A 27,698-nucleotide genomic window follows, 5' to 3' on the forward strand; every position below is an offset into this window, starting at 1 on the left:
GGAGAAGACAGTGACAAAGAGAGAGATAAAGATTGGCAGAAAGAAAGTAAGAGGACAGAGAAAAAGAGAAAAAAAAAGAAACAAAACAGGCAAACAGTCAAAGCACACGGACAAGTGAGGAAGACTTTCTAGGCTCTTAAGTGACATTCCAAACAGCAGATGGACACGTGAGGTCATGCTGTGAGACAGGCAGCAGTGGTGTAGAGCGACACAAACAGGTTAACATTATACATAGTGAGTGGTAGAAGCATCCAAAACACAGTAGCTATGTGTGAGCAATGGATATAAATGAAGAATTTGATTAGGAGAGCAAACATGTAGGCCAAAATACAGGAGACAGTAATAAGCTATAAGATTTGATTGGGAGTTCTACATTCAAACGACCATGAAATCCTGAATAATCACACCTCTGACAAAAGTAAACAACAAGTTGAAAACAATATTACACCCACACTCACATTAAACTCACACTGGTTTAACATCCTATGTATATCAACGTAAGAAATGTTATTTATAATATATATTTGTAGTGGCCAGCTGAATATGTGGAAGCACAGTAATCAGTCTGGTAAAAACAAACTAAAAACAAAACGACATTGAGGAGGTATGGTTCCCATGACAAACGTTTCCATGGCTTACCTGGATGTTATTCCTCCCTCAGCAAAGGGGCTCCAGGGGGAAGAGAAGTCATTCTCTTTGCTCACATCCTGCAGAGAACCACAAACACCCACAAGAACATGATTGCCAGCCTAATGGCGTCCATAAGAAATCAAGGAATGAACTGATGAAAATATGAGGAGATCTTGAGAAAGTGGGATGTATAGATTTAAACAGGGACATTTGGACACAAATCGTAGTGAATTAAAGGAGATTATCACCATTTCAGAGTGAGCCTCGGTTTCTTTCCGAAGTGGAGGTTCAAACTGGATCTTGTCAACTGTGGACGACAACAAGTGTGTTCAGAGTAACGGTTTTCAATTGACTGCTTTGGCACTAGAGGGCATCAGCACACCACTTCAACAAACACCCAAGCCATAGTTTCCTGATACACTAGTAACATTAAAAGTGTACCAAACACTTAGTTCACAGCACAGGTGACTGTTTTGGTTATTTTAACATAAAAACATGAATGTGGTTACTTAACAATGAGAATGAGTTATACATTAATAATAATTACAAAGTAATTGCTTAGGCAACGGAGGTTCTACTGTCATAACATACCCATTTGAATAGTTGGTCTGTAGCTTGAGGATGTGTACAGTCAAAGACAAACAGATCACAGTGACAGTAACCAGAGCCAGTCTGAGTGAGATGAATTAGAAATATACAATGGGATACAGATTTCTCAGAGTTTAAGTTTGAGAAATGGGGTCAACTACTGTCAAACAATTGATCCAATGGAGTTGGCTGGTTCACTGTCCATTGTAAACATGACATGCTCCTGCTGAATGAACAGGGCAAAGAAAACCAGCGGACCTGACAGAGCAAAAGCTCTCATTTAATCAGCTTTCCACTCCGTTTCATTAACGAGGGAACATGGTGCTTAGGAATTACAACACACCGAATTATTTCACAAGCAAGCTTGTTGTTGCTTGAGGTATGCTGAAAATGTGGAAGTGCACCAGTGACTTGACCAACTGATTAAAGCATTGCGTGAGTCACAACCAGACTCTCTGAAGCCGATATACAAGTAAGGCCTTTTCATAAAGGGAAGCTGAGACATTCTCAATCTCACTTACTGTACATCAAGTATGACAGCGTCACATGTTGTCCACATTGTTGATGTTGGATAAGTCAAGTAAAACTTCAACTTCAGCCAGCAGGAAACCACGCATTGCAAGAAAGACTAATTTAGCCAACAGCTAGAGCATGAAACTTCCCCATGCACCAACTTTAGTAACATCAAGGTACTGTATTACAAAACACAACATTCTGTTATCCACAAACATGTTACCCTACTGTATTTATAAGGGGTTCTCTGTGTGAGCTTGGAGTTATGCACGCACGCACAAACACACACACACACACACACACACACACACACACACACACACACACGCTGTCTTTACTACACTGTCACTGACCTGGGTCAACCCTGCATCCCTCAGTGAAGCTAGGGGTTGAGCATGGTCTTCCTGGGTCTGTCCCATTGTTGGCTTTGTACAAAGGGGGTAAAGTCACACATGATCATGACATACATGTAATAAAGTATTACAGGGACGAATACAACATACAGACATTTCACTGACACACACAATGAAGGGTCTACCTACCCCAAGGCACAGACCTCAACACAACACAGCACAACACAGAACTACCTCTAGAACTACTGAGCACAGCACAGTCAAACACAAACCTGTTACCTAAAGAACTGAAATCAATGTAAGATACAAATGATCTACTATTCAAATTAATGTATTGAACATTTTTAACTTAAGACAATTTTACAAGAACAAGAAGCCGCAACAACTAACTGCTACTTAAACAACTCCACCCATCCACATATACGGTACATAACAATTAGACCGCTTGTGTGTCTTCTGCGAAGACCCAAGATGGTGACATAATGTGGTGCACGCTGGCACCACTCTAGAGCCACTTTCTCTTCAGTGAATCCCTGGGGGCTATTTTTAATACAGGCTACCTCACACACTGGACCTGTGCCAAGCCAGCACTGGGGGATTAGCAGGATGACCCACAGACAAGCCATCCGATTTCTCTGTGGAAACCAATCTTTCGACTGCTTTACGCAGCAACCAATGAGGCAACAGGCTGGGCCTTGGCATAAATCTTAGAGGACAAGGCAGGCCTGAGTGGGTGGGACGTCATTGATGTTGAGGCAGTGAGTTGATTTTTTGCATGTTGATTGCGAAAGCGGAAGAGTTGAGTTTATTCACTTACAATTTATCTCTGAGCGAGTCCGCTCTGCCCTGGCATTCTTGTTGGTGGATCGGATGGTGTGTCTGACAGCAGAAAGAGGCTGGAGAGAAGAGAGATTCAAAGAAACATTTTTAAATAATCTGTCAAGATCCAGCACACTTTATATAAGTGCCTACCGGGTCAATAGCAGTTTTTGAGGGTTTTGGAGCTTTTGAGCCCTGTAATTAAACCACTAAGCCCTTTGACAAGCTAGGACTCAGAATATCCCAGTGTTATTCAGAAATAAGTTTGCATTAAAATGTATTAGTAAAAGGCAAGATATTCTGGCACAATGAAGATTTCTATGGGAGAGATAATCATGAAAAGGAATGTCTTCTTTCTCCTAAGGTTTCAAGTCTGAACCTTGGTCCTTTGCTGAATTATAGGCGGCATCTCAGTCCTGAAATCATCAGTGCATTTCAGTGCAAGAGAGATTAAAGGATTATACATTTAGAATCATGCATAACAGGGCATCACTTGATATTACAAGTGCAGACTGGGTCAAAGTGTATGCTCAGATCTTTTCTTAATCACAATGATTTTGTAACGGTTGAATCCTGTTATTAAACATTTTAATTCATTGTTTCAGAGACCCTCCTTTTATCAGAATAAGGACAACTCTCAAGAGGATCTGGAATTCTAGATTCATGTGAATTTCTAAAGGTGAGGTATTTGGGTGCTGAAAATATTAACAAGTGTTATATTATACACTTGTAAGACTTATATACAGTTGACTATATATATATATATATATATATATATATATACATATATACATATACATATACATACATACATACATACACACACACACACACACACACACACACACACACACACACACACACACACACACACACACACACACACACACACACACACACACACACACATATATGTAACTGAATTACAAGCTATCAGAGTAATAATGGAAGATAAGACTTGATATATATCGACATATTGCACTCTTCATAAGCGCATACAAGGGTAGAGTACCTTTTCCACATTCAGTAAAGGTACTCTAACCTGCATTCCTTAGTGTCATTTGGCACAATTATTATACATCTGCCTCAGTGCGAATAAGGAGAAACAAATCCTGAAGCATGTACATCAACTAAAGACATAACCCAGAGCTAGTTCTAAAAAACATGGATGCACAGTCACATTATTATGCACTGGTGATGCTGTGTGTATAAAAGAACAAGCTCCACTGCCAGCAGTCAATAGCCTTGAGGCTTTTCCTTTTTCATTCATTCATCATGGCCAAGACAGTGCGACTGCTTGTCTTGTATCATGGGGGTAGAACAGCAACAATGGTCTTTTAAAAAGCGCTGGTACCACCTCTTTGGCTGCCCCATAGATGTGATGCTGATGCCAGTTGGAATAATAATGCGCAGAGAGAAAATCAAGACAAGCAGGAAGAGAAGGAGGAGGGAGCAAATACTTGCTGAAGAACATGAGAACACACTGGGGCAAGACACTGAACCCAGCTCAACTTTGGTTTTTTTATTGACAAACTGCTGCAAAGTGGCTCCAATGCAAGGATTTGCATTGAACACTTATGGAAACTAGTTTTTATACCAACCTCTTCTTGGGTTGATATTACAAGTTCAGGCGGTTTCAAAGCGTATGCTCTGTCGTATGACTGTCGGACGTATTGTTCATTTTTGTTGGGATTCCAATAACATTTCTGGATTTTGCTAAGCAGGCTTTATATTCCCGGCAAACTAGCGTTTCACATCAAAGTAATTGTAAAGAATTGTTTTTCTTCACAGACCACTTCTATTAAGTCACCAGAACAACATACCAAAAGTCCTAGAAATCCTAGTTGCGGAAATATGTTTAACTGGTATCAATCCAAAATGGCCGCCAATTATTGTCAAAAAGTCATAAAATTATGGTAAAAGCATTTTTTCTTCACAGACCATTTTTATGAAGTCACCAGAACAACATACTAAAAGTCCTAATAAATCCTAGTTGCAAAAATATGTTTAATTGGCATCAATCCAAAATGGCCACCAATTATGGTCAAAAAGCCATATAAAATTATGGTGAGTCAAATTTTCATTCGTCTTGTGGAATTTTCCAAAAACTTTTTCTTTTAAAAAGATGTAGATCTACGGTTTATGGCACTCGATGTGTTAATAGAAATGGTCTGTGAAGAAAAAAAAATCTGTTCCAATTACTTTGATTTTGAGGTCCAAAATTTGCTAGTTTGACCTTCGCATGATAACCGAGTAAGCAGTGCAACACTTTCTGTTTAATATTTGACAGAAACTTTGTTTGGATTCTCAAATTGTGCAGCACTTTGTGGCTTTGTTAAGGAAAGTACACAGAAAGGGCTGATTAGCCACTGAAGTCAGCTAGAACTTTTGTGATTAATTTGACACACACGGCCCTTTCTTGGTAGCCACTGAGGTGGCCCATAGCAGTTAATACTATAAACTTCCTTTCAATTAAACAAGTCCTCCTTAATTTTCAAAAGAACAGATCAACTTTCTGGTTCAACATTACCTCCAGGTCATCATCATCCACCTCACTGAAGTGTTGGTGGTTGTCTGGGTTGTTCATCTTGTCCAGGAGGTCGACAGCTAGTCTCCTGGTCAGCCCCGTCTGGCCTACAAACACATGCTGCAAGACATAAAGCAAGATTCAAATGTGCCCTAAGAACTTTATTTGCACAGGAAACAGAACTTTATTAAAGTGTAAAATTACAGTGATAAATATAGCACAGTGAAAGTAATACAGAAACAAATTACTGCCTTTTGTTGCTGAACATGCATATCCCCCCCAAAAAACTCAAATAATTTGTAAAAACATCTTGGGTTCATCTCACAAATGAAAAAATAAAAAAATAATCACAAAATCAATAAAAAAAAACTGTTTTCGACAATATCCTGACATAACAAGCCTTAAAGGGATTGTAGGCAAGTTCAGAGATTAAAAAAAGAAAAAAAACTATTGTCAAACACCGCACCTCCACTCCCCCCCCCCCCCTCCTCATCAGCAGTTCGTTTCCCCGACCACCAGGGGGTGACGCAGGGGGGACTTCTAAGCGGGCCATGACGAAAATAGGTTGCTTTATTCGGATACAATGCGTGTCACTGCCCGCCCCTGCCGGTTCTCTGAATTTTTTTTTTTAAGTAGGCTCTTTCATGATAAATTGACCACATATATGAAGTTAAACAACTAAATTCTATCCAAATGATATCTTAAAAGTAAATTCCGTGCCTCAAAAAAGAAGTTTGAGAGCGTTTTAAAACCGAAAGTAAGAAGTATGAACTGCCTACAGAAAACAATGGCGGCTCGTTCCATTTTTGTCGGCTGCACTCGGTCCCATTCGGTTTCACCCGAACAGTTCACACGGGCACGGACGTCCATGCATTTACGTCCCGGATACCCGGATGTCAAAACATAAATAGTAGGGAAAATACGGATTTCAGAAAGAGGACTGTGTTTCAATGCAGGAAAACATCCCAGCATCATTATAGGCTGATAGAGGGGAAACAAGACCAGGAGACCTGGTTCTGCCAGACCCAGGCTAAGCCGGACTTCACATGACGTGTCAGCCTGTGTCTATGCCCATGTATGGACGAAAGGGGGACAGACTTTTCTGGCTGGGACCTAAGGACAAAACCTGTTTTTTTGCCCATGTATGGAGAAAACAGGTACAAAACATGCCCATATATGGACGAAAGGGGGACAGACTTTTCTGGCTGGGACCTAAGGACAAAGGGGACAAAACCTGTTTTTTGCCCATGTATGGAGAAAACAGGTACAAAACATGCCCATGTATGGACGAAAGGGGGACAGACTTTTCTGGCTGGGACCTAAGGACAAAGGGGACAAAACCTGTTTTTTGCCCATGTATGGAGAAAACAGGTACAAAAAATGCCCATGTATGGACGAAAGGGGGACAGACTTTTCTGGCTGGGACCTAAGGACAAAGGGGGCATGCCCATGTATGGAGAAAACAGGTACAGAGCCTCATGTAAGCCAGACCCCTTGGGTCTAGTACAAAAAATGCAAAATATATATATATAAATATTCTTAAAATGTAGGCTTAATGTGGCCTACAATCCCTTTAATGAGACAGGCACCTACACCTCTCACCTGCATGCAAACTACTTGTAGGTGTAACTTAAATCTCTAGAGAGAAGGATATTAGTGCACTAGTCTCTCTCATAGTAATCTCTCAAGAACAGATAGACCCAGACATAATGAAGAATGTGCTATGATTCACTTGATGTATGATTCACTTAATTGAATGAGATTAATCTGATTATCAATAGGACCACAGTGGAAACTAGTCCCCAGGACTTCCGCCAGGCCGAGACTGTTTTGCACCCTGTCCGTCCGTGTGTTTGTCCGTGAACAGCTAATCTCCGGCACCGTTGGCTTGATCCCAGCGAAACTGTGCACTCACACTTCCTGGATGCCAGAGCAGAGTTCTGCCCCAAAGTTTTCACATGGGCCTCTTATAGCGTCACCAGGAGGCCGAGTTTTGCAAAACATTTTTTTTAACAGTACTTCTACAGATTTTGTCCAAACATCACGCAAATCGGTACACTGTGTCAAATTATGCGCGCATATTCCCACTAGGCCACTTGAAATGATTTTAATCAGCCTCATGTTGGCACTATAACAGGCCGATTCGTGTTTTTACCTGCACCGATCTGTGTAAAACTTTGTATGCGCAATCCCTAGAGGCCAAGGAAAAAACAGATGTGACATCATCCCAAAAAATTACACTCTCGTCCGCTCCTTTTGGTGAAAACGGCTGTTATTCAACTGCCGACCGGAACAAAATGGCCGATCACGGTTAAAAAAAAAGAAATCTCTGGTGGATAGATCAGACCCTCCCCCATCCCCCAGACTTGCTTTGTTTACATCCACGCACACATCACGGCTCCCTTGGCTCTGCAAAGACCATCAATATAAAGTAAAAAACCCTGGCAGAAGCTACATAAATAATTAATTAATAGCTGGCAGGGTGTTAACATTCCCCTATTATAGCACCACCAGGAGGTCAGTTTTTGCAAAACATTTTTGTATTACTATACAAATTTTGTCCAAACATCACGCAAATCAGTACACATTATCTCTATAGTCAAGTGATAAAGACGGATCCGTCCACTTTTCATATTAGATCCTGATTGCCGAATTCCGAACATTGCTGGACCACAATAACCTACCTGACCTGGCGGAGACCTGTGCTCCGATGAGCACTTTTTCAAGTTTGTGTTATCCTTTTAGCCCAAATGTCTGACTGTACTTAGTGCAGTTTACATTTCTGTCTAACAAAGTATTCAATCAATCAATATATAGAAATTAGATTAATTACTGATAGAAGCTTTTCTGCAGTGGGCCTCTTCTTTGGATTCTTCGTTAGAGACACTTTCACAAAGTTGTGGAAGGCTGTGGACCTGGGGGAAGAGTTGAGTTTTAGGGTGAAGCAGTCATCCTTAAAGTGGCATTCCCCTTTAAAACACTTCTGTGATCATTTTAACGTCTTCTCTGGCTTTTGTGTTGCTTGATTCAATATTTAGATGTTTGATATTCATTGTATCAGACACGCTCCCTTTCTAGGAACCCATTGCAACTCATTGAAAGTAAACGTCATATTTTTTTCCCTTCATAACAGTAATTGAATACTATTATGAAAACACGGCCCCCTCGTCCCGTTTTCTTTTTCATAATAGAAACTGAATAAACACGGCCCCCTCAAGCATTAGAAGGACAATATTAGCCACCAGAACCAAGAATGTATGTTTTCAATGAGTCTAAAGGAGCTTGCCCACTAAGCCCTAATTTTTCATGCGAAATTGTCGGACGTTAAAAAAGAAATACGACCTCACATTGTGTCAATGACATTTACACACTGCCCCCGAAATGTTCATCCGTCATTAATGTTTTCGGACCAGGTTTGATTTTCAAGTAACTGTCTGGGGTGCACACAAAATCCTGAGTAGACGTTAAAATGACAGCCAGAAGTGTTTTAAAGTGAAATGCCCCTTTAAGACAACCACCCCAGAGCACAATGTAATACTGTTAAATACATCAGACAGTAAACTCTAATGTACTCACCACTTGGTCTTGTCTTTTAGCTTGGGAGGCTGAAAGCTGCTCTTTGACATCAGAAACAATGCCCTGAAAGGTTTTATTATAAATAAACGTTGCAAACAAAATAATCTTTCAAACATGTAATAATCCAGTGAGATGTACACAGCTTACATTTAGCAATTTTGGCAGCATGTCTATCCCGAGTGTCTTTAAATTGGCACAACAGTGAAATAAGAACCAATTCCTAGATTAGCAATGTTATAAGCAAATAACAGTAAATAATGCAAGGCCATGGCATCTTGAAAACAAATGTGACAAAATGTTTTGCGTCCTTAGAACGTGTGTGACTAGCAGAGAGTTAAATATAGCATGAAGCATACTTTCGATTAACATAGGAGGGCTACCAAAGTTATCAAAGGCCTGATGAAACACTGGGGGAACACAAAAGCAGGAAGTCAACCAAGGAATCTGCAAAGGAAGTGCTGGTTGATCATGTCTGAGGAAGCTGAACTGTACCTCATAGGGTGGAGATCGAACATAGGGGGCTGCAGCTCTGCCAGTTCTATGGAGGTGATACCAACGGCCCAGATGTCACACAACTGGTTATAGCCCCCATTCTTCTCCACTGCTGCCACCTCTGGAGCCATCCTAAGGAGGTGCACAACGTTTCAGCAGTGATTCACCAACAATACAGGTGGAAGTTAGGGAGAATTTGTAGGGAGGTTGGCCAGCATTCCTAACGTTGCTGGTTCAGTCCCCAGTACAGAGAGATGAATACAACAGTTTGAGCAGTGGTATGCTCAGCTGGTGGGTGTGACCAGTCAGAGTATTATTGGTTTGCCATCACATTGTGCCACTTTTTCCAAGCTATTTTTGGACTGTGTTCTGTGATCAGCCTTTTAACTCATTTAGGGGCTGATTCTAAAAACTGATTTATGAAAAACTTCCTCTCACCAAAACAAAAAAAGTTTCTAGATACTGTACATAGCAACAGGAACCCCAAAAGGGGTTCCCGTCTTGAAAGGTATCGTTACAAATAGGGGTTCACGCCCAAAATGGGTTAATATGTCTTTACTAGTCCATACCCAGGGATTTCCACCCACTGTCCGAGTGTACGTACGGGCTATGCAGTGTTTCCCCAATATACATTGAGCAGCGGTGCCCCGGCACTGCAAAAATATGACTGCCGCTGGTGACGTGTAAATTATTATTCATTTTTTAACGATGGAAGACGGCTCCGTCTTATGTCTTATGACAGACAAACAGGGCGGAGAGGAGACGGGTGGTGACAGCTCCATCCTTTGATCTCACCGCTACGCGATGTTTATACGTTCTTCTTGTTCTTGTTATCGTTGAGTCTGAGCTCACATGAGCAAATTTTAAATCGACTGTAAATTGTTTGGCAATAAATGTTTGAATATTATGTTAATATTCTCCATTTACAACAGAGGTTAATGTACTGGAGTGTCATAGGCTACACTCTCTCAATAGCCCATTTATTTACTGTGCAGAACCTCTTCATAGGTCAATTAACTTTGTGTGGACTTACTTTTGTTTTTCCTATATCAGTCATTGAAGGAAAAGGCCACAGTTTCTGAACCAATTCAACCTAGCCTTTCACAGTGGATGGATTCACATATTAGAGTGAGAAACTCACCAATAGGGTGTTCCAATGAAGGACTTCCTTTTGGCAATGGTGGCAGTTATTTTGGCGGCGACTCCAAAGTCAGCTGCGATAATGAGTGACAGATCTTTTCAGGTTATGCAATACACAAACACATAGCTGGAAGTGTTGAGAGGGTTCAAGTCCTCAGGACTCATATGCTGTCCAGCACCTTACCTAACTTCACATCTCCGTTGTCAGTTAGAAGAATGTTGGCTCCCTGTTAGAATGAAAAAGGAAAATATATTCTTGGTGCACCGCTTGGTATTCAGAGCCCAAAGGCATTACTGTGAGGCCTGTGGTGTAAATCACCCATGGTTTTATACTTTGAGAATGATGACAAATAATGGAGTGTAAAGTCAGAGGCTGTAAAGACTTATGGCTGTTTCATACTCAAGAAAGACAAGTATGGTACGAAAAGTAGAAGACATTGAGGTATTTGAGCTCAAACACAATGTCAGAAGATGTCTTTGGAAAGAGGGCTCAATAGTAAACAACTGAACGCCTCTGAATTTGTTTACGTTAAAGCTACGATCCACTAACTTATTTGAATGAATAAAACGTTATTTTAAAAATAAATTGCCTGATGCCTGAGTGGTAGATGGTAGGTCTCTCACACGGGAGACCTGGTTCAAGTCCTAGGTAGGGCATAAAAGTTATAGACTGCGGTTACAATAACTAGTATATCTGCAGTGGTTAGAGTGGTCTCCCTACTCTTCCAATGCAAAATGTAAATCCTGGTGTCAGGTAGGACACTGACTGGTTGAAAATGTCAGTTACAGTATTTGAAGCAGACGGCGCACCGGAGCAGACATTAGATGTGCGGCCATCTTTATTGTAGTTCGACTTAAGACATCTTTTTTTATCTCTCTGTCAGTAGAGATGACAGACAATCTATGGATTGTAGCTTTAAAAAAAGACATTTTAGGGTTCCCATTTCCATGAAACAATGCTTGGTCCACACCAATTAAAATGTAAGACTACAAATTACGTGCATCTGCGAATTAAAGGTACAAGGCACTGTCCGACGACACATTTGTCTTTTTCAAATATTTGTCGGCCAACAGTGTCAACGACACTTCCTACATCCCCAGTAATGTTGCTAATGAACTAAGCAACATTAGGGGCTATGAAGATGGGGAACACATCGTTGAGGTGCTCTTAATCATCACAGTTGGCCATAAAACGTTGCCCAGTGTATCACTGCCGTAAGTGAGCATAGGACTGACTGAGTGTTTCTGTTGGCTCTGACTGACACTCTGCTGGCATCCTGCGGTGAGAGCAGAGGAAACAGGAAGTGCTCTCTGCGTAGAGCTGAGCAGAGATAATAGGCCCAGCCCTGACCTACTGCGATAACACCAGAGACAGAGACTAGGGGCTGTGTGAACAGCACCAGGCAAACGCCATCTGACATTCTGCTCAAGCCTCTAAACTGCGTGGTGACGGCATTGGTCACATGCACCCATGCAATCTTGTCCCCCCTTGACCCCTTTCCTGTCACTTCAGTTCACACCTTTTGGGTCACGCTGCACAAGCCAAAAAACAGGCGTTTCGGTTTGTTTTATGACGGGCTAACTGTGATATTTATGGTGATATTGATTGTGCAACGACTGTGCTACTATTCCTCCACCCCCCAAAGGTTATTCTTCTTTATCTCTTGCTCTCTCTCAAACCATCTATTACTCATGAAATGTTTTTTATTGTTCTGTCAGGAACTGAATGTTCTTCTGCGGTCTTGGCCAGGTCTCCCTTGTGAGAGGTTATTTTTTTCTCATCAAAATGAACCGGGGATAAATACACATTGAATAGAAATAAAAGTTGAAAAGGTGTAGTACCTTGATGTCACGATGCATCTTGCCCTTAGTGTGTAGATATCCCAAGCCCTGATGAGGAAATGATTGGCACGTTATAGATCAACCTAAATTCAGCTTTGGAATGTTCTCCAAGAATAACATAAGTGGAATTACCTGTATGGTCTCTCTGCACATATAGGCAATCTGAAGCTCTGACAGAGGCCCAGTAACTGTAACAAACACACACACACACACACACACACACACACACACACTTTCTCAGATGATCTTCAGTGGATGCAATAATAAATAGTGAAACTGGCTAATAATGATGAAATAAGTTCTGTAATATCTCACCATGATAGATGTCCTGCAGAGATCCTCCACCACAATACTCCATACATATCCACAGCTTCTCTCGACTGACAGAAGAACAAAAGGTGAGACAGTTAGGTCATTGTGCCAAACGGATTATTTACAGTTATACAGCGAGGCAGTTTCATAAGTAACATAGCATATGTGGAAAATGATATCTATAGCATCTACAGACATGTTTCTTGATTTACCACATGACAGAAATGTAAGAGTTACGGTTATCTTGATCACATCCAAATGGCCAAAATAAGTAAGATATTCTTTGCCACAGTGTTTCAATGAGACCTATGCCAGCTTGTCACCTTTTAGCTACACGTGCAAGCAATTTATCACATAACCAGGAAACCAGTCTGAAAGCATCTCGGGAAATTCCCCATTTTTGCATCTTTTGGTTGTGTTTTTTTCACTGCTGCATGGCGGGTTGGTTTGCGCAATAACCACCATGATTTAAGTAGCATTTTATGTCTTGTGTATTCAGTAGACTGCACAGGACCTGCTGCTGCGATAAGACGAGCGCCTCTCCTGACTAATGACCGTATAAAGCAGATCAGAGACTCGTATTCCAGTTAAACCTGCTGGAAGTCATTGGGGAACGGTGGGCGTACCAGCCATACTTCCTCTCCAGGTTCCAGTCAAGAGAAACCTCCACTAAAAAACCTGAGTGCTGCATCCTGGTACCAACAGGCCTCGCCAGCCAGCCTAGTCAGCACCAGTCTGTCAGTCCTATTGCTACTTTTACTGTAGTCATACTTTCACATGCGTGGGCACTAACTCACCGGCGTGACCAATTAATTAAGCAAGTCATGCGAGTTAGGCAGGCAATGGTTCTTTATATCTTACAATTTTGGCACTGAAAGGAGGTTGGGCTGCCATAGTTCAATGGGTAGAGAGCCCACCGGCGCCTGGGAAGCAAAAGGTCCCAGGTTCAATTCTCGGCCCGGCAATGTGTCGAGGTATCCCTGAGCAAGACACATAACCCCTAACTGCTTCCTGCGCACATTTGAGAAGCACTCAGCTGGGAGAAGCGGAAAACGGAATTTCCCACGAGGGATGAAATAGGTAAAATCATTATTATTATTAAGTGGGGAAAAAATGTTTTCTTTGTTTAGTTATTTGTGTTGTTTGCGGTGACCCTTTTTACTTTGAGTATTCTTCCTATATATTTTTTCTCTTGAATAATTGTTTTTGCGATCCCTTAAGAGTCAGGAAATATCAAGTATCAAATGACAGACAAAGGCTTGGTGGTATTCAGTGCTGGCTCTTACCACAGGTAGCTCCCAAAGTAGGCCACAATGTTTTGGTGCATGCATTCCTTCACCATGAAGATTTCCTGCTGTATGATGGAAAAGTCATCCCCTGGAAGCACAGAGAGAGACAGACAGACAGAGAGAGAGAGAGAGAGAGAGAACACAAACAGCATTAGCACTAGATTCCAACCTTCAGTTGAAAGCAAATTTAGGTCATAAGTCATCTCTCTTTGCTTACAAAATAGTTACATAATCTGTGTTTTCTGAAATATTGATTGATCAATTTCACAGGGTGCTTGCCCTTTTACCAAATAAAAATGCCATACTTTTTCAAAACGGATTATGATTTCTTATAAGACTTCTACTTGTTGTAGTTTTCTACAACATAGTTTAAAGTACTATACCGTTAGAAAATAAACAAATGAAAACAGTCGCTTATCAGGCAATACCAGAACATTTGCTGCCAAAGAGGGCATGTTAAAAAATGCTCTCTCCCATTGCCATTCCAGCAAGTTATGCAAATTATTTTGCTGGAAGAACTCTGGCACTATAGCGAAAATGTGGCTTAGACAAGTGTGTATTTCTATTGGGAGTTGGACATTTTGATAACCGGTGGTGATCTCATAGCACTGGCAGGGAGAGAGACTTGCATGTTTTTTGCCCTGTAGATGGCTGAACAACGCTTCAGCTCCCATGCTGGCAATGCCAGTTTCTTGGGATCATCGAAAAAAATATATACATTTTTATCTATAAGTGTTCCACCAGGCTATGGAGGACCAGAACTACACAATCACAGACATGAAAATTGGGCAGTGCAAGCCCAAGTTAGATTACAGTAACACCAAAACATTCACAAACGTGACAAGATAACTCAAAACCTCCAAATTACAAGTCTTAATGTCTGCGCATATTGAACTCAGTCTGAGCTGTCTTAAGCCCCTTTTACAGAGTTTAGAGCGCAATGATCGGCAAAGCATGCACCAAAATGAATAGTTATGGATTGATACTACTGTAGCATACTCCAACCAAACGCAAACTTGTTAGGCCAGGTAGGTCAATAAGAACAAATTGGCATCATTAAGAACTTCGGCAGGCAGTTCTTACATCTTCAAGATTACGATTTTTTAGCTAGCCGAACAAAGTTCAGAACAAACATTGTGTGTGATTGTTCAGACACTCGATGTCCTCGTGATTTGAACTATTGTAATCACATGCTGCACTACTCTTTAACAGCTGTAGGTTGAAATGTAACTGCATCAGTTATGGCATGCCTCCTGGTCGAGATTTTTACTCTACCAGGGCAACGCTAACCTGACTCTGCCAGATGGAAGAAGCTTGCGTCACATTTGTTTCACAGGCTACTTCCATCTGGGATCTCGGTAGCACAATCGATGAAGGGGCGGTCCCTTTTTTTTTCAAGCAACTTGGCAGGTTGATTGTATTATCCCGCCCCTAGCAGCCACCGATTGGTTCGAACACGCAGCGGGTGCGGGCAGCTCTATCATCTGAGCAGTCCAGATGGAGGCTGTATTGTAAAGTCAATACCGCCCCCATCTGGCGGAGTCAGGGTAGGGTAACGCAGGGCACAGCCAGGAAAGGAAAGAGGTGCACCACCTACGTACATACACTGCGGCGTGACAGCAGAGCTAACAACTATGCAGAGTTCAAGACCCTGATGCTAGACAGGAGGGTGTGGAAGTCCAGGAAGTTCAGGAGTCCCGAGTTGGTGTTGGCTAGTCCGCACTCTCGTGTCGCATCATGTTCTCATTCATTGGTCACTGTCATCGTGCAGTGCATTCATTATGCACTTATGCTTGTATTACTATGACCAAAACTTCCAAACGTTTTCAAGAATTTCACCCAAGTTTCCATATTTTCCCATGTCTGGAAAACAGTAATTCATATTTTCACACTTTTCCAGACTTTCCAGACCTGCGCAAGCAAGCACCCCATTTCAGGTAGCAACACTTTTTCCATAATGAATAAACAAACATTCTAAAGCAACCATTCATTTGTGGAATGGTTTATATTTTCCCCATCTACTTGGAAATGTCGCTATACAAGGTACTGTACTTTGTCAGTTACAAAGGCTGTGCAGGCCTGCAAGTTTGGGTTTGAGAGAACACTTAATGTTTCCCTTCGGTTTTGCCAAACTCAAAACCACAGGACCATAGTCTTCGAATACTTCCTTCTGACTATAGGGCTCAATATTTCATTATTATGTAAATAAAGTGGGATACAACACTGCCAACGACAATAAAAGGAACACCTCATACCTTCAAAGTTTACGTTCTCTAGGCTATTATCCAGGCATGCTTTCCAGTCTAACACAGCGCTTTAACACATCCTATTGGTAGGAAGTTAGAAGACAAAAATATGTATGAGCCCAGCTGCTACCAATTGTGCAGTCATACGAGGAGCTGGAACACATTAACACGTTAAGTTATAATCCATCAGAGGCTGCTGTCTCTTATAATTCTATGTGTGTGTGTGTGGGTGTGGGGGGGGGGGCATCATGATGGCTTTGAATCCACATCAAGCTCTTCTGATGCATGTCATCAGAGGGACATGGCTTCTAACAGAAAAACAACAGGATATATTGCCTTGGGGAGGGGGGTAGATTCTGGTAAACATTTGCTGTGGTTGGATTAATTTGCCTACCCGCAGCAATAATGACAATGAGTGTGGATCCAAAATAAGCTATCCTAACTAATAAATAAATAAACATTTTACTAAGGAACAGTAGGCAACATAAATCACTGGTTGCTATAATTTTGGAACAGAACTCTTTGTTTGCACATTCTGATATATCCATAATAGATAGCCGGATTAAAATGGTTTACTGTGGCCTTTAGACAGAGAAACCTAGTTCCTTGCCCCGAGGATCAGCGCACAATCTCTGTGCCAGCCAGCTCAATGCTGAAGCCTAATTAAGCACATACAAGTAGGTGACACCCGGTGCAGAGAAATATCCCTCCAAATTCAGCTGTGAGTAGACCTTTCCCTTCCTGGAACTGAAGTCGCTGAGGGAAAAAGATGAGGGATGGAAATAGTTCGAGGGTTACAGTGGCTCTTGTTTTGAAAACACACGCATACAAACACAGTGAGACAATTGCTGTGAAGGAGCCCTGCTCTCAGCCTGTCTGGGAGAGAGTTCGGATCTCTCACGTGAGGTCTGAATAAAAGTCTGGGTGGAATGCCAAAACACGCAATGCAGGCTGACCAGTAAACAACAACCCAGTCTGCTTCCATTGGCCAAATGACTAATCTGTGGAATGGACAATATCACAAATCTCAACTAGGGGTGTGCCGATACACTAATTTCACGAAACGATACGATACAATATTTGGCTCACAACTTCGATACGATTTCGATACGATACGCACTTTTTTTATTATGAAAATAAATGGGGGAGAAAAAAAGGAAATGCAAACAAATAATTCTGTTTTTGCATTATTCAGACATGCAAACTTGTAGCTTTTCAGCCGTTTTGAATCCAAATAGGGCAATAGTGTGACACCTGACCCGAAAAAACAACAACATGGTGTCACCCTTTTCACCTCGGGGCTGTTTGCATGCCTGATTATTTTGATTGGTAAAAAAAAAAAAAGATTTTTTTTTTTCTTTATTTTTTTTCAAAACAATATTTTTTTTCCCCAAAACGATACATATCGTCGCGAAAACGTATCGCGATATATCGCGGGACGATATATCGGCACACCCCTAATCTCAACACAACTTAGCTATTAGAACTCTGTCAGAGCCGTAAATGATGCAGTCACTGGCTAAATCATGTGTAGCATTGGCTTTAACCAGCTTGGAGCATCAGATAAGTGGGGTTTAACATCCCTAAATAATTCAGACAGTGCGAGTTGTTAATCACAGAAAACACAAACTGGCGTTCAGGTGGTTTAATGTGATGTTAATAAGCTACAGTACCCGACACTCTAAGAAATGGTGTGAATGGCGTATATATTCCAACTTGTTTTAGCTCTGTGTTTGGTCAGATCTGACCAAACCCATAGAGATCACAGATTAATTTTAAAAGGTAGTGTAACTGAAATGTTTTGGTTAAAACAAAACAAAAATGTTTGTTTGTTTAAATTGTAAAGTTATATTCTGATAGTAATAATTACTATAGAGTGTTTGCTCAATAACAGGTGTCTCCCTGTCTCTCCAGCTCTTTAATACACAGAAAATACAGTACATTTTCAAGTGGGTTGCCAATTTCAGGGAGAAGGTGGTAAAAACATCCGCACACTAGTTTAAAGCTCCCAAAAGGTATTTTCTTTAACCTTTCGACCTTATGGTTGATTTTTGCCTGATGAAGACCTATAAGGTCAAACGTTGCGCCATTAAAGAAAATACATTTTGGGAGTTTAAACCAGTGAGCAGATATTTTTACCTTCTTCTCCTTGATATTTGCCTTGATGTCCAGCACCTGGCCTAAATAAATACAGGTACAAGATGTGCACACTATCTTCTCTTGAGGGGTTGCCAATTTAAGCTACTCAGGAGAGAATACCGATTCATCAGATTAAATCATCACTTCCAATTTGAATTGTTTATCTAAAATGACATCACTTGTACATTATAGAAAGACAATTTCTTTGAAATCATTCACTTATTATCGATGGTCTTAAGACCCCAGTGTAAGTGTAAGAACTGTGTGAAATCTTAAAATGAAAGCTGGGGGCCCAAGAATAAAAATAGTTACATTTGAAACAACGACTAATGATCTGCAAATAAAATATGATTTGATGAGATGATTTGATGCATCCAAGAAAAGGATGTAATTACTTTATGACAGAAAACTACTTTTAGTGTGTGCCAAATGTGACATAATCACAATTCCACACCATTACAAGGCCATTACAAATAAATTACACTTGTGGGATACTCAATTTGGTGGTAATTAAATATTATTGCATGTGTAATTACAGTGTTTAACAGTTTTCAACCCCTTAATTTTGGGAGGTACTGTTCAATAAGATACATTTTCACTGCATCACTGTCATGCAGCAAATGCGACAAATAGCCACAAAGATGTTAGTGAGGACAATTTCGGCCATAGTTTTAGAAACAAGCTGAAAAACATGACAAGGTCCCCACAAATTTCACATGGTAAAACGAGGCCTCAAAGCAAAACCACTTCCTCTAAGACTCAGTACAACTTCCCTTTGCTCTTTGAATACCAAGCTGTGCTCTAAATAAAAGGTGTGTAATTTGAATTCATTGTGGTGGAGGCACTGCAGCAATTTAACCCATTGCAGCAATGGAACCAATTTTATTGATCATAAATAAATAAATAGTGTATACAGTGTGGATTAGGAATATATAGACATAAGCAATAATCTACTGGGGGAAATATCATTAGGAATCTCTCAAAGGTCCTGAATCTTCATCTTCCCTTCTGTGATTATATCACTAAGTGAAGACATGTTTTATTTGTTTTTCCAATGGATAAACACCTTCCAACTTGTCAGAAGGCCTATTCTGTGCCCAAGAGCCACTGCAGCCTGAGGGCTGAACCACTCCCTATCTCTTTTCTCTGACCTGCCTTCATACCGGTGTCACTGATCCTGGTCCAACCTGTTTGATCCCATGGTTGGGAGTCAACGCTGTTTACCTGCAAGGATCGCTTAAATGAGCAACAAGAGTCCTGTTAAAACAGGATGCTTAAGGCTGGGTTTCTCCAAACCGTCTTGAGAATGTTTTTGTTCACTTAAATTTTGCTACTTGCTAGTACAAACTGAGGGCCTTATCTTGTGCGCCACCTTACCACTAAACTTTGGATTTTTGGGTGGCATTTGAAAGATTTTGAAATAGTGAAAACTATTTTTCAATGTTTTTCCAAAATAGTAAAAAATGGCAAAAAGGTTTAGACATAAGGGGTAAGGCGGTGCGCAACATAGGGCGCTTCGTCTTAATATCTTTCTTCAGGGACACCTGGTACTGCTGGTTTTCTATCTGGCAAGGCAGTTAAATACCTGGCGTTCCAGGTAAAACCTAGACATAAACCTAACCCCTTATTACAGCCAGAATGACAAGGATGTCTCGTGACTGCAATTAACACCAGTTACATCATGGAATAATACCAGCAGTACTACGGGTGCATGAGTACCAGGGTTCAGAACCAGTGTTCTAATGTAGCCTATATTGATTAGGTACAGTAGCTGTATTTACATATGACCATATAGCCATTTTAGCCCTGCAAATGGAGAGGCTCCAAGGATGGCAATGTCATTGTCTGTCAGATCGTCCAGCACTTTTCCCCCCAAGCAAGATGTTTTGAAAACTACTTGCTGGACTGCCATAAAATATTTTGTGCATCTTCATGCTCCCCGGATGATGAATCCTGCTACCTGAGGTGACTAGGGTTGCCAGCCGCAGTGTATGTCAGCACAGATAATACTGACAACACCGGATGCACATGCGCATAGTTATCTGTGTGAAAGTATAAGTCTCTCAAGCCAGACAACTATTCCACAATCTTGGAATGCTCTGTAATTACGCCTCCTGAAAGCCATGAACGGAAGTTGTCATCAGTTTCTCCTTTACGTTCACGAAAATAGATTTTAAATATATATATTTTTTTAATTCAAGTTCTGCTAAGTCGCTATCTATATATGCTTTGAGTAATTTGACTAACAGTAGGACAAATTACAAGACTGCAAAGGTGAAATGGAAGTAGGGGGAGGTGGACATCCGCTGTAGTTTCTTCACATTTTCAGCACTTCCGTTGCACAGACTGTATGGCGAAAGCTTTTGAAAAGTGTGGGCGTCAACAGTCTGTCTGGTGAGACTAGTGTGCAAGTAATGTACTCGGTGTATTCCCGCACCCCATTTAACACAGCTAACACTGGCTACCCTAGTGGTGGTGACTCTAAGGCCTTTACTCGAGTCTAGCACCATCCTTTAGGCCAAAATTCACACTTGAAAAATCAAATGGTTTGACTGGCATGAAACTTAATTATTATTAGTAATTTATACTCTGTTGCACGACAGTGTAGCTCACCAAAAACAGAAGACCAACAAGCTCACATGCGTTGCTTGTGGACCAAGTATAAATCAGGCATAATACTTTGGTCCCAAACAAGATATCTAAAGATTTACCAACTAGAGCTGTGGTTCCCAAACTGGGGGTCCCCAAATAATTTTGGTGATCAGCTTAATATGAAACATCGTTTTCTCACTCAACAGTAAATAAACCAACATACAGTATAAGTGTATACAGGGTATCTGCACATTTCTAAAGTTACAATTTAATGACTTTTAAGACCTTTTTAAAAACCAAATTGGCCAATTGTCAAATATTACGTAAGAAAGAGGAAAACATTGTGAAAATAGCCAATCATTGTGAAAATAGCCAATCTACAAGCTCACAGTGCGAGGCGTTGCGAGCTTGTAGTTCGGTAGGGGTGTGCCGATACACTAATTTCACGAAACGATACGATATTGGGATCACAACTTTGATACGATTTCGATACGATACGCACTTTTTTTTATTATGAAAGAAAAAAGCAAATGCAAACAAATAATTCTGTTTTTGCATTATTCAGACATGCAAACTTGTAGCTTTTCAGCTACAATAGCCGTTTTGAATCCAAATAGGGCAATAGTGTGACACCTGACCCGAAAAAAACCCAACATGTTGTCACCCTTGCTGCATGCTGTTTGCATTCCTGATTATAATGATTGTAAAAAAGAAAAAAAAAACGTTTTTTCCAAAACGATACATATCGTCACGAAAACGTATCGCGATATATCGCGGGACGATATATCGGCACACCCCTATAGTTCGGCTAATTCCACAATATTTATCTGTGGAATCGGGGGTCCCCAGTTAAAATTATTATTTTGGGGGGGTCACGGCCTGAAAAGTTTGCGAACACTTGAACTAAAGCAATATGACCTCTCCGGGCCACTAGCAGGACATTTGGACTCCTAGTCTTGTTGATTGTTGAGTAGTTTTCCCTGTTAACCTCTGTAGAGCCCTTCCGTTTTTTTAACAGTGTGGCTCTCCAGAAGGCTAGCTGTCTATAAGAGGGTTGGTGTGTGTCACTGTCACCCCTAAGATTGCCAATAATGAATATATAGAGCGAGAAAGCTATTTACGCCAGAACAGCACAGGTCCTCCTTCGACCGCTGACAATGAGAAACAGAGATGAGACAACATGAATTAGGTTATATGACATGTCGTGAATGTTGAATTAATAATAATTAATTGTGTTTTTGTTTACATGTAAGTGTTGATTGACACTGCAACTGGGCTTGTTCAGAAGCAAATAAAAGTCATGTGATGTCATGTGAATGCAGTTTCATAATCTGTTGTGGACCACAATGGAAACAAGGCCCTGGGTTTTTTTGTGATATCCTTTTAGCATAACTTTTGACTATACTACTGTACTGTTAATAATCTTGTTAATAAAGTATTCAATCGATCAATTATATGTTTCTGCTGGTATGCACCTCTCTCAGTCTCCTCTTGTTGACCAAAACTTGTTGCGACCGTAGGTCGCACTTACTACACAAAGCTGCTCCAGGTGTCCGTCCGTCACTCCGTCACTCCGTCACACACGTCACACTTTTGCCCTGCTCATATCTCCGCACCCATTGCCCCGATCCATGCCACATTTTGCACCCACACTCCTTACCTGCCAAACTACACCCTCCAAGGACCCCCGGAGCTCCAGGGACCCCCAGCTGCCTCGGGGACCCCCAAGTGTAAAAAATGAGCACATGTGGACAAATTACCAAATGACCACCCCAACGGGGCTGCTCACGGGGCATTCCCGGGGACCACCCACTCCTGGTGCTCCAGAACGGATGCAAAAGTGGTGGCGCCCCCAGTGGAGGACCCCCTGCCACTGCAGCTCACATAAAATGCCGTAACTCGGGGGCTTGCCCCCCACAAACAATCCCTCCTTTCCCCTATAAACACACTCTCTCTCCCACACCACACACACACACACCAACCGCTCTTGCCTGCACACCTTTGCTTTGTGACCTACGGTCGCTTATCTCCCGATTAGGGAGTCTTACTGGTTTATACAATAACCAAGAAACATAAAATAAAACATATCATTTCCATTAGGATAAAAAGACAACTCTGAGAGAAAAAGCTTTTCTCTCTCCTCTGCTCCATTCTGTACCTGGGACTGTGCCACACAGCCATAGGCAAGTACCGTAGTCTTAATGTAGTAGTCATCTGTCACTCTATGCTGTTAAACGGACAGGGTCCGATGCACAACTGCACATACCGTTTTCGTCTAGCTCTCAAATCTGATTTATGAATCTTTGTTTTTCAGCAGCACAAATCGATCGGACAGCAACCACTTAATTGTACTTTAGTCATTGCAATCATCACTGCCCTGTTTTGACTCGTCGTAAATCACTTCAACAAGAACTTGATTTCTTGTTGGACTTTGCATTTCCGGCTTATTCTCACCTCCTCTGTCATTTTGAACTAAAAGTGCTACTGCCATGGAATTTGTCAGAAAGACAAACCCTGTCTCACAGCAGTCCTCCTTCTGACTTCTAGCTAAGTCACTGATCTTCTGTCTCTTTCTCTCACAAAAACAGACAGAGGGACAGACAGACACACACAGTATTACATTTTAATCCCTTGTTCACACTACATGACAACAAACCACAACCCTGTCCATCTGTCCGCAGAGGATTCATTTTATTGGGAGAGGACAGGCAGTGCAAATTTTCACAATTCAGTTGTTATTACAGGGGAGGAATCCCTATGTACAATACATAAGACAAATTACCTACCATTTTATAGTGAATGCCTCATGTCTGGAAAGACATCAGATTTCTTTTTTTTATCTAACATTGCTGATGTGCAACATAGAAAATGATATTGCCCATGTTGATCCTGTTGAGGTATGTCTAGGCCTTATATCAGATCTTGAGAACACAACAGTTAAGATCAGCACTACTATTCAGCACATAGATGTCTGGATCTGCCCATTTTAGCGATTATTTTGATCCCAGCACAAATAGAGGGTATGGTGACTAGTGTTGAAGCCAGCTTTAGACCAGCTATACAACTAAAATGTGCATCATCTCCCCACCCCCAACCCCATTAGCAGTGTTGGAGGCTGACAGAGTGTGTGTGTGTGTGTGTGTGTGTGTGTGTGTGTGTGTGTGTGTGTGTGTGTGTGTGTGTGTGTGTGTGTGTGTGTGTGTGTGTGTGTGTGTGTGCGGGGGGGGGGGGGGGGGGGGGTAATACGCCTGGCAGAGAGTTTTGACTTTACCAGCCAGCGAGTATTTTGTATTCCTATGTTAATTGATATGTTGGGTTGACAGCGCTCCATGTGCCAAAGCAAATTGCATAGATTATACATTTCTTCCAAGTGTTTTGAGCTGATGAGATGTGATTATGGGGGTCAGTGAATGAAAGAGAAAACACAGAGGGGAATCTTTTACTCCAATGACCGATAATCAGCCAGGCTTGTCTGCATGTCAGTGGTACAAAGCCTTGTGTTAATCCCACTAATCTGGATCACCCCAATGCTGTGCTGTCACTGGGTCATCAGTCCAGACTGCAAGGAGAGCACAGTCATACATGTTCTCCTCCCCCTTCATAACAGACTGAGGCTCTGAATCTGACTAAATCCTGTTTTAGAACAGTTTACTTCTTGTGTGCACACATATACCAGTGGTGTGTTCTACCGTCAGATGCTGTGTACGGCGTATACCTTGAGATTTTTTTTCGTCGCTACCGTATACCTTCAAAAACTGTTTCATCCATTGAAAACGCGAGAGCGTATACCCACGACCACGCGCATCGTATCGTAGCGTATACCTTCCGAAAAAAACTAGAACACAACACTGACATATACATATATATCTATATATATCTATATATACACATATATATACATATATATATATACACATTATTCGATCCTATATTGTGTTCAGTGTTTCTAGAAGACGCATTCTGACAACTGTATGACTGATTGGTATAGTTGCTGTACAAAAACATTTCTCTAAGCTTTATTCCTCATTTGTGCATTCCTAATCTTTTTCAACACCTGGACTTTCCAAAACGGATAAGGGCCGTGCAATGGACCCCTCATATCCCTAACCCAGCCCCAACATCACAGCCATCCAAAAACAGCATCTCAGAGATAAAAGAAACGTTTATCGAAATCAAACTTACCTGGCTCCAACTTTATGATCTTCACAGCAGCAAGCTCTCCCGTTTGTATATTTCGAGCCTGAAATGTAGAATACAGCTATTTTGAGCAAGTAAGTTTGGAAAGTTACAATAGAATAATTTTACTAGAGGTCACCACAGTTTAGGAATAGTTTTGCTTGTTCCTTCTCATGCTAACCTCAAAGCTACTTACACATTATGTAACAAGAGAAACCTTTGGGACATCAGTTACAGCACTGGCCTACACAGTAAAATCCAGCCTGTTAATTTAACTGTTTCTGATAGGCCAGTTTAGAGAGACAGGAATCCAAGGACAGGAGAGACATGCGAGACAAGATAAGGTTCAGATTCAAACCAGGGTCCTCATGCTCACAAGGAGCATAATTATGGTCTGTGGACTAACTAGTTGAGCCGCCTGGCACCTCAGAGGGTCCATTTTTAAAGGCCCAGTGTACAAAGTAGATGATAATTATGCATCATCGTGCAACTTGTTGCGAAGCAGTGCCAACATTGTTCACCTTGTAAGTTTAAATAGGCCATGTATTTCAATTACACATGTTGGAAAAGCTGACAAATCAATCAACATTCTACAATCTACATGACAAACATTTGCTTTTTAGTTTTTATTATAACATTTTTTCTTTTTAATGTAATTAATCAATCAGAATTGGTTAGGGTTTAGGTTCGAGAGGGTTTAACCCTAGTGTCCTTACTCTGGGGCGAACATTCAGCAAAAATTGCACATCTACAAGCTCCCAGAATCCTCGTTAGTGTCAGCTTTTCTTCAAATTCCCTAAGCCACTGGGGAGTTTTTAAAATCACTAGAAGCGAGTTTGCAAACTCCCTGGTTCCTCAAATTCACTGTAACACATGCATATATCTATCTGCTTATCATCTATAATACTGCTATCTGGAAGTAAGCCAAAGGCAGTCCCAATTGCAGCTCAAGACAGTAAGTCTCCCAAGGCATGAGAGCAAACAGACAGGCCGAACAGCTAATTCCCCTATAAACCATAAAACCCTATATAGCATGTCCACCTTTCAACGTTGAGAATGTGGTGGTGACTCAGATAGATAAACAGTCTCCCACGCTAAGTTTGTAATGGTTCAGCCAACTGAAAGTGCACACTCAAGCAAGCAGCATGTGTACAAATAGACAGACAATTGCATTTGCTTTAAACTAATATATTGCAGGTGGCATAGGTCTAGTTAGAAACTGGTATCTTTGCTGTGGTGTGTTATAATGCTAATGACACCCCAGTCTACAGCCATAGGGATTTATGAACTATATCTACAGTATATGATGTACAGATTTTTCCAAGGGCATAATATGTTCCACTTATTATGTCAGTGAATAACACAAGAGCAAAATAAAATAACTAACAGTGTGCTTGATATCATGGCTAAAGGGTGAGCCCAACATTTAGCTACAACATTTTTTCTAGGGTTACATTTCCCTACATAGCTAGACTGAACCCAAGTGCTGAGGGGAAAAAAGAAGAAGTTGAAAAAATTATACAATTCACCAATGTGTGAAACTAGCAGACAACATAGCTTTGAAAACCTCAGACAACCTTTAGACAAGAGGATTTTGGAGAGCAGTCTGACATAATTTATAACAGGGCCTTTATAAAACGTAAATAAGAGGCAAGGTGTGACACAGGAGGATCAATCACTATGTCAAACCCACAGGGAAAAACAGGTGTGCCTGATGTCTAGGTTTGCAATTGTGAAGCCACAGCTGCTTGTAAAATGGATAAGGACAATAGGTGGAGCTTTAAAATAAATAAAAAAATGAAAGATAAATGAGTTGCTCTACAGCCAATCTGAATCTAAATATAACTAGAGAATGATTATGTCACTCTGTTAATAACAGGATTTTGTTTTGTGGTATCGGATTCTGCATTTGTTCCACTAATACTGACAATAAATTATGTCCCCAAAATGTTTTTATTTAACACACTGTCACAATCGATTCAGCCATACTAAACCAAGGCTGAAAACATACCAGTTATTTAGTTTAAGACTTGCATATTTAAGTAAATCCTGATCCTCAGTGTTAATTTATCGCTTTGTAATTATGAGCGTGTACAAAATGTAAGCAAATGGACTAAGGGATAACCCATTAAGACCGGAAAGCATCTGTGTCATTTTAGATGTCTTAGGCTATTCAAAAATAGCATATCTACAAGCTCATATGCGCATACGCACACTATGAGCTTGTAGATCTGCTGTTTTTTTAAATCGTGAAAATGTGAGCGATTGTAGAATCGGTCTCAGGTCTTAACGGGCTAAATTAACACTGGGGATTTTACAGTGTATGCAAACTCAACCAAAGGCATGACATTTCCAATTTTAAGTATTTCCGCTGTCAGTGCGGCACAAAACACACCCATGGTGGTGAAACGCATGTTTAGACAGGGGCCTGATCATATTTCTCTCTGCCGCAGCCCTGAGCATG

The 27,698-nt window shown here is 41.0% G+C and overlaps 1 protein-coding gene across 5 annotated transcripts in view; it reads right to left on the reverse strand.

Moving 5' to 3' along the window:
- Positions 1 to 27,698, reverse strand: part of map4k5 (mitogen-activated protein kinase kinase kinase kinase 5) — a 47,324-nt gene that overhangs the window by 16,905 nt on the left and 2,721 nt on the right. For 3 of the 5 annotated variants that reach the window (XM_084044838.1, XM_084044836.1, XM_084044837.1), the window contains exons 3-17: positions 25,241 to 25,298; positions 14,079 to 14,169; positions 12,796 to 12,860; positions 12,613 to 12,668; positions 12,481 to 12,528; positions 10,823 to 10,865; positions 10,640 to 10,712; positions 9,499 to 9,630; positions 9,007 to 9,069; positions 8,264 to 8,345; positions 5,434 to 5,550; positions 2,902 to 2,980; positions 2,085 to 2,156; positions 879 to 937; positions 640 to 707 (exon numbers count right to left, since the gene is read on the reverse strand). In XM_084044838.1, coding sequence (XP_083900964.1) covers positions 640 to 707; positions 879 to 937; positions 2,085 to 2,156; positions 2,902 to 2,980; positions 5,434 to 5,550; positions 8,264 to 8,345; positions 9,007 to 9,069; positions 9,499 to 9,630; positions 10,640 to 10,712; positions 10,823 to 10,865; positions 12,481 to 12,528; positions 12,613 to 12,668; positions 12,796 to 12,860; positions 14,079 to 14,169; positions 25,241 to 25,298 — 1,106 coding nt within the window. The remainder of the gene's footprint in view (positions 1 to 639; positions 708 to 878; positions 938 to 2,084; positions 2,157 to 2,901; positions 2,981 to 5,433; positions 5,551 to 8,263; positions 8,346 to 9,006; positions 9,070 to 9,498; positions 9,631 to 10,639; positions 10,713 to 10,822; positions 10,866 to 12,480; positions 12,529 to 12,612; positions 12,669 to 12,795; positions 12,861 to 14,078; positions 14,170 to 25,240; positions 25,299 to 27,698) is intronic. The other 2 variants (XM_084044840.1, XM_084044839.1) reach the window with 1 other exon arrangement.

The sequence above is a fragment of the Gymnoscopelus microlampas genome (genome assembly GCF_963454915.1).
Source record: "Gymnoscopelus microlampas genome assembly, chromosome: 20".
Classification (NCBI taxonomy): Eukaryota; Metazoa; Chordata; class Actinopteri; order Myctophiformes; family Myctophidae; genus Gymnoscopelus; species Gymnoscopelus microlampas.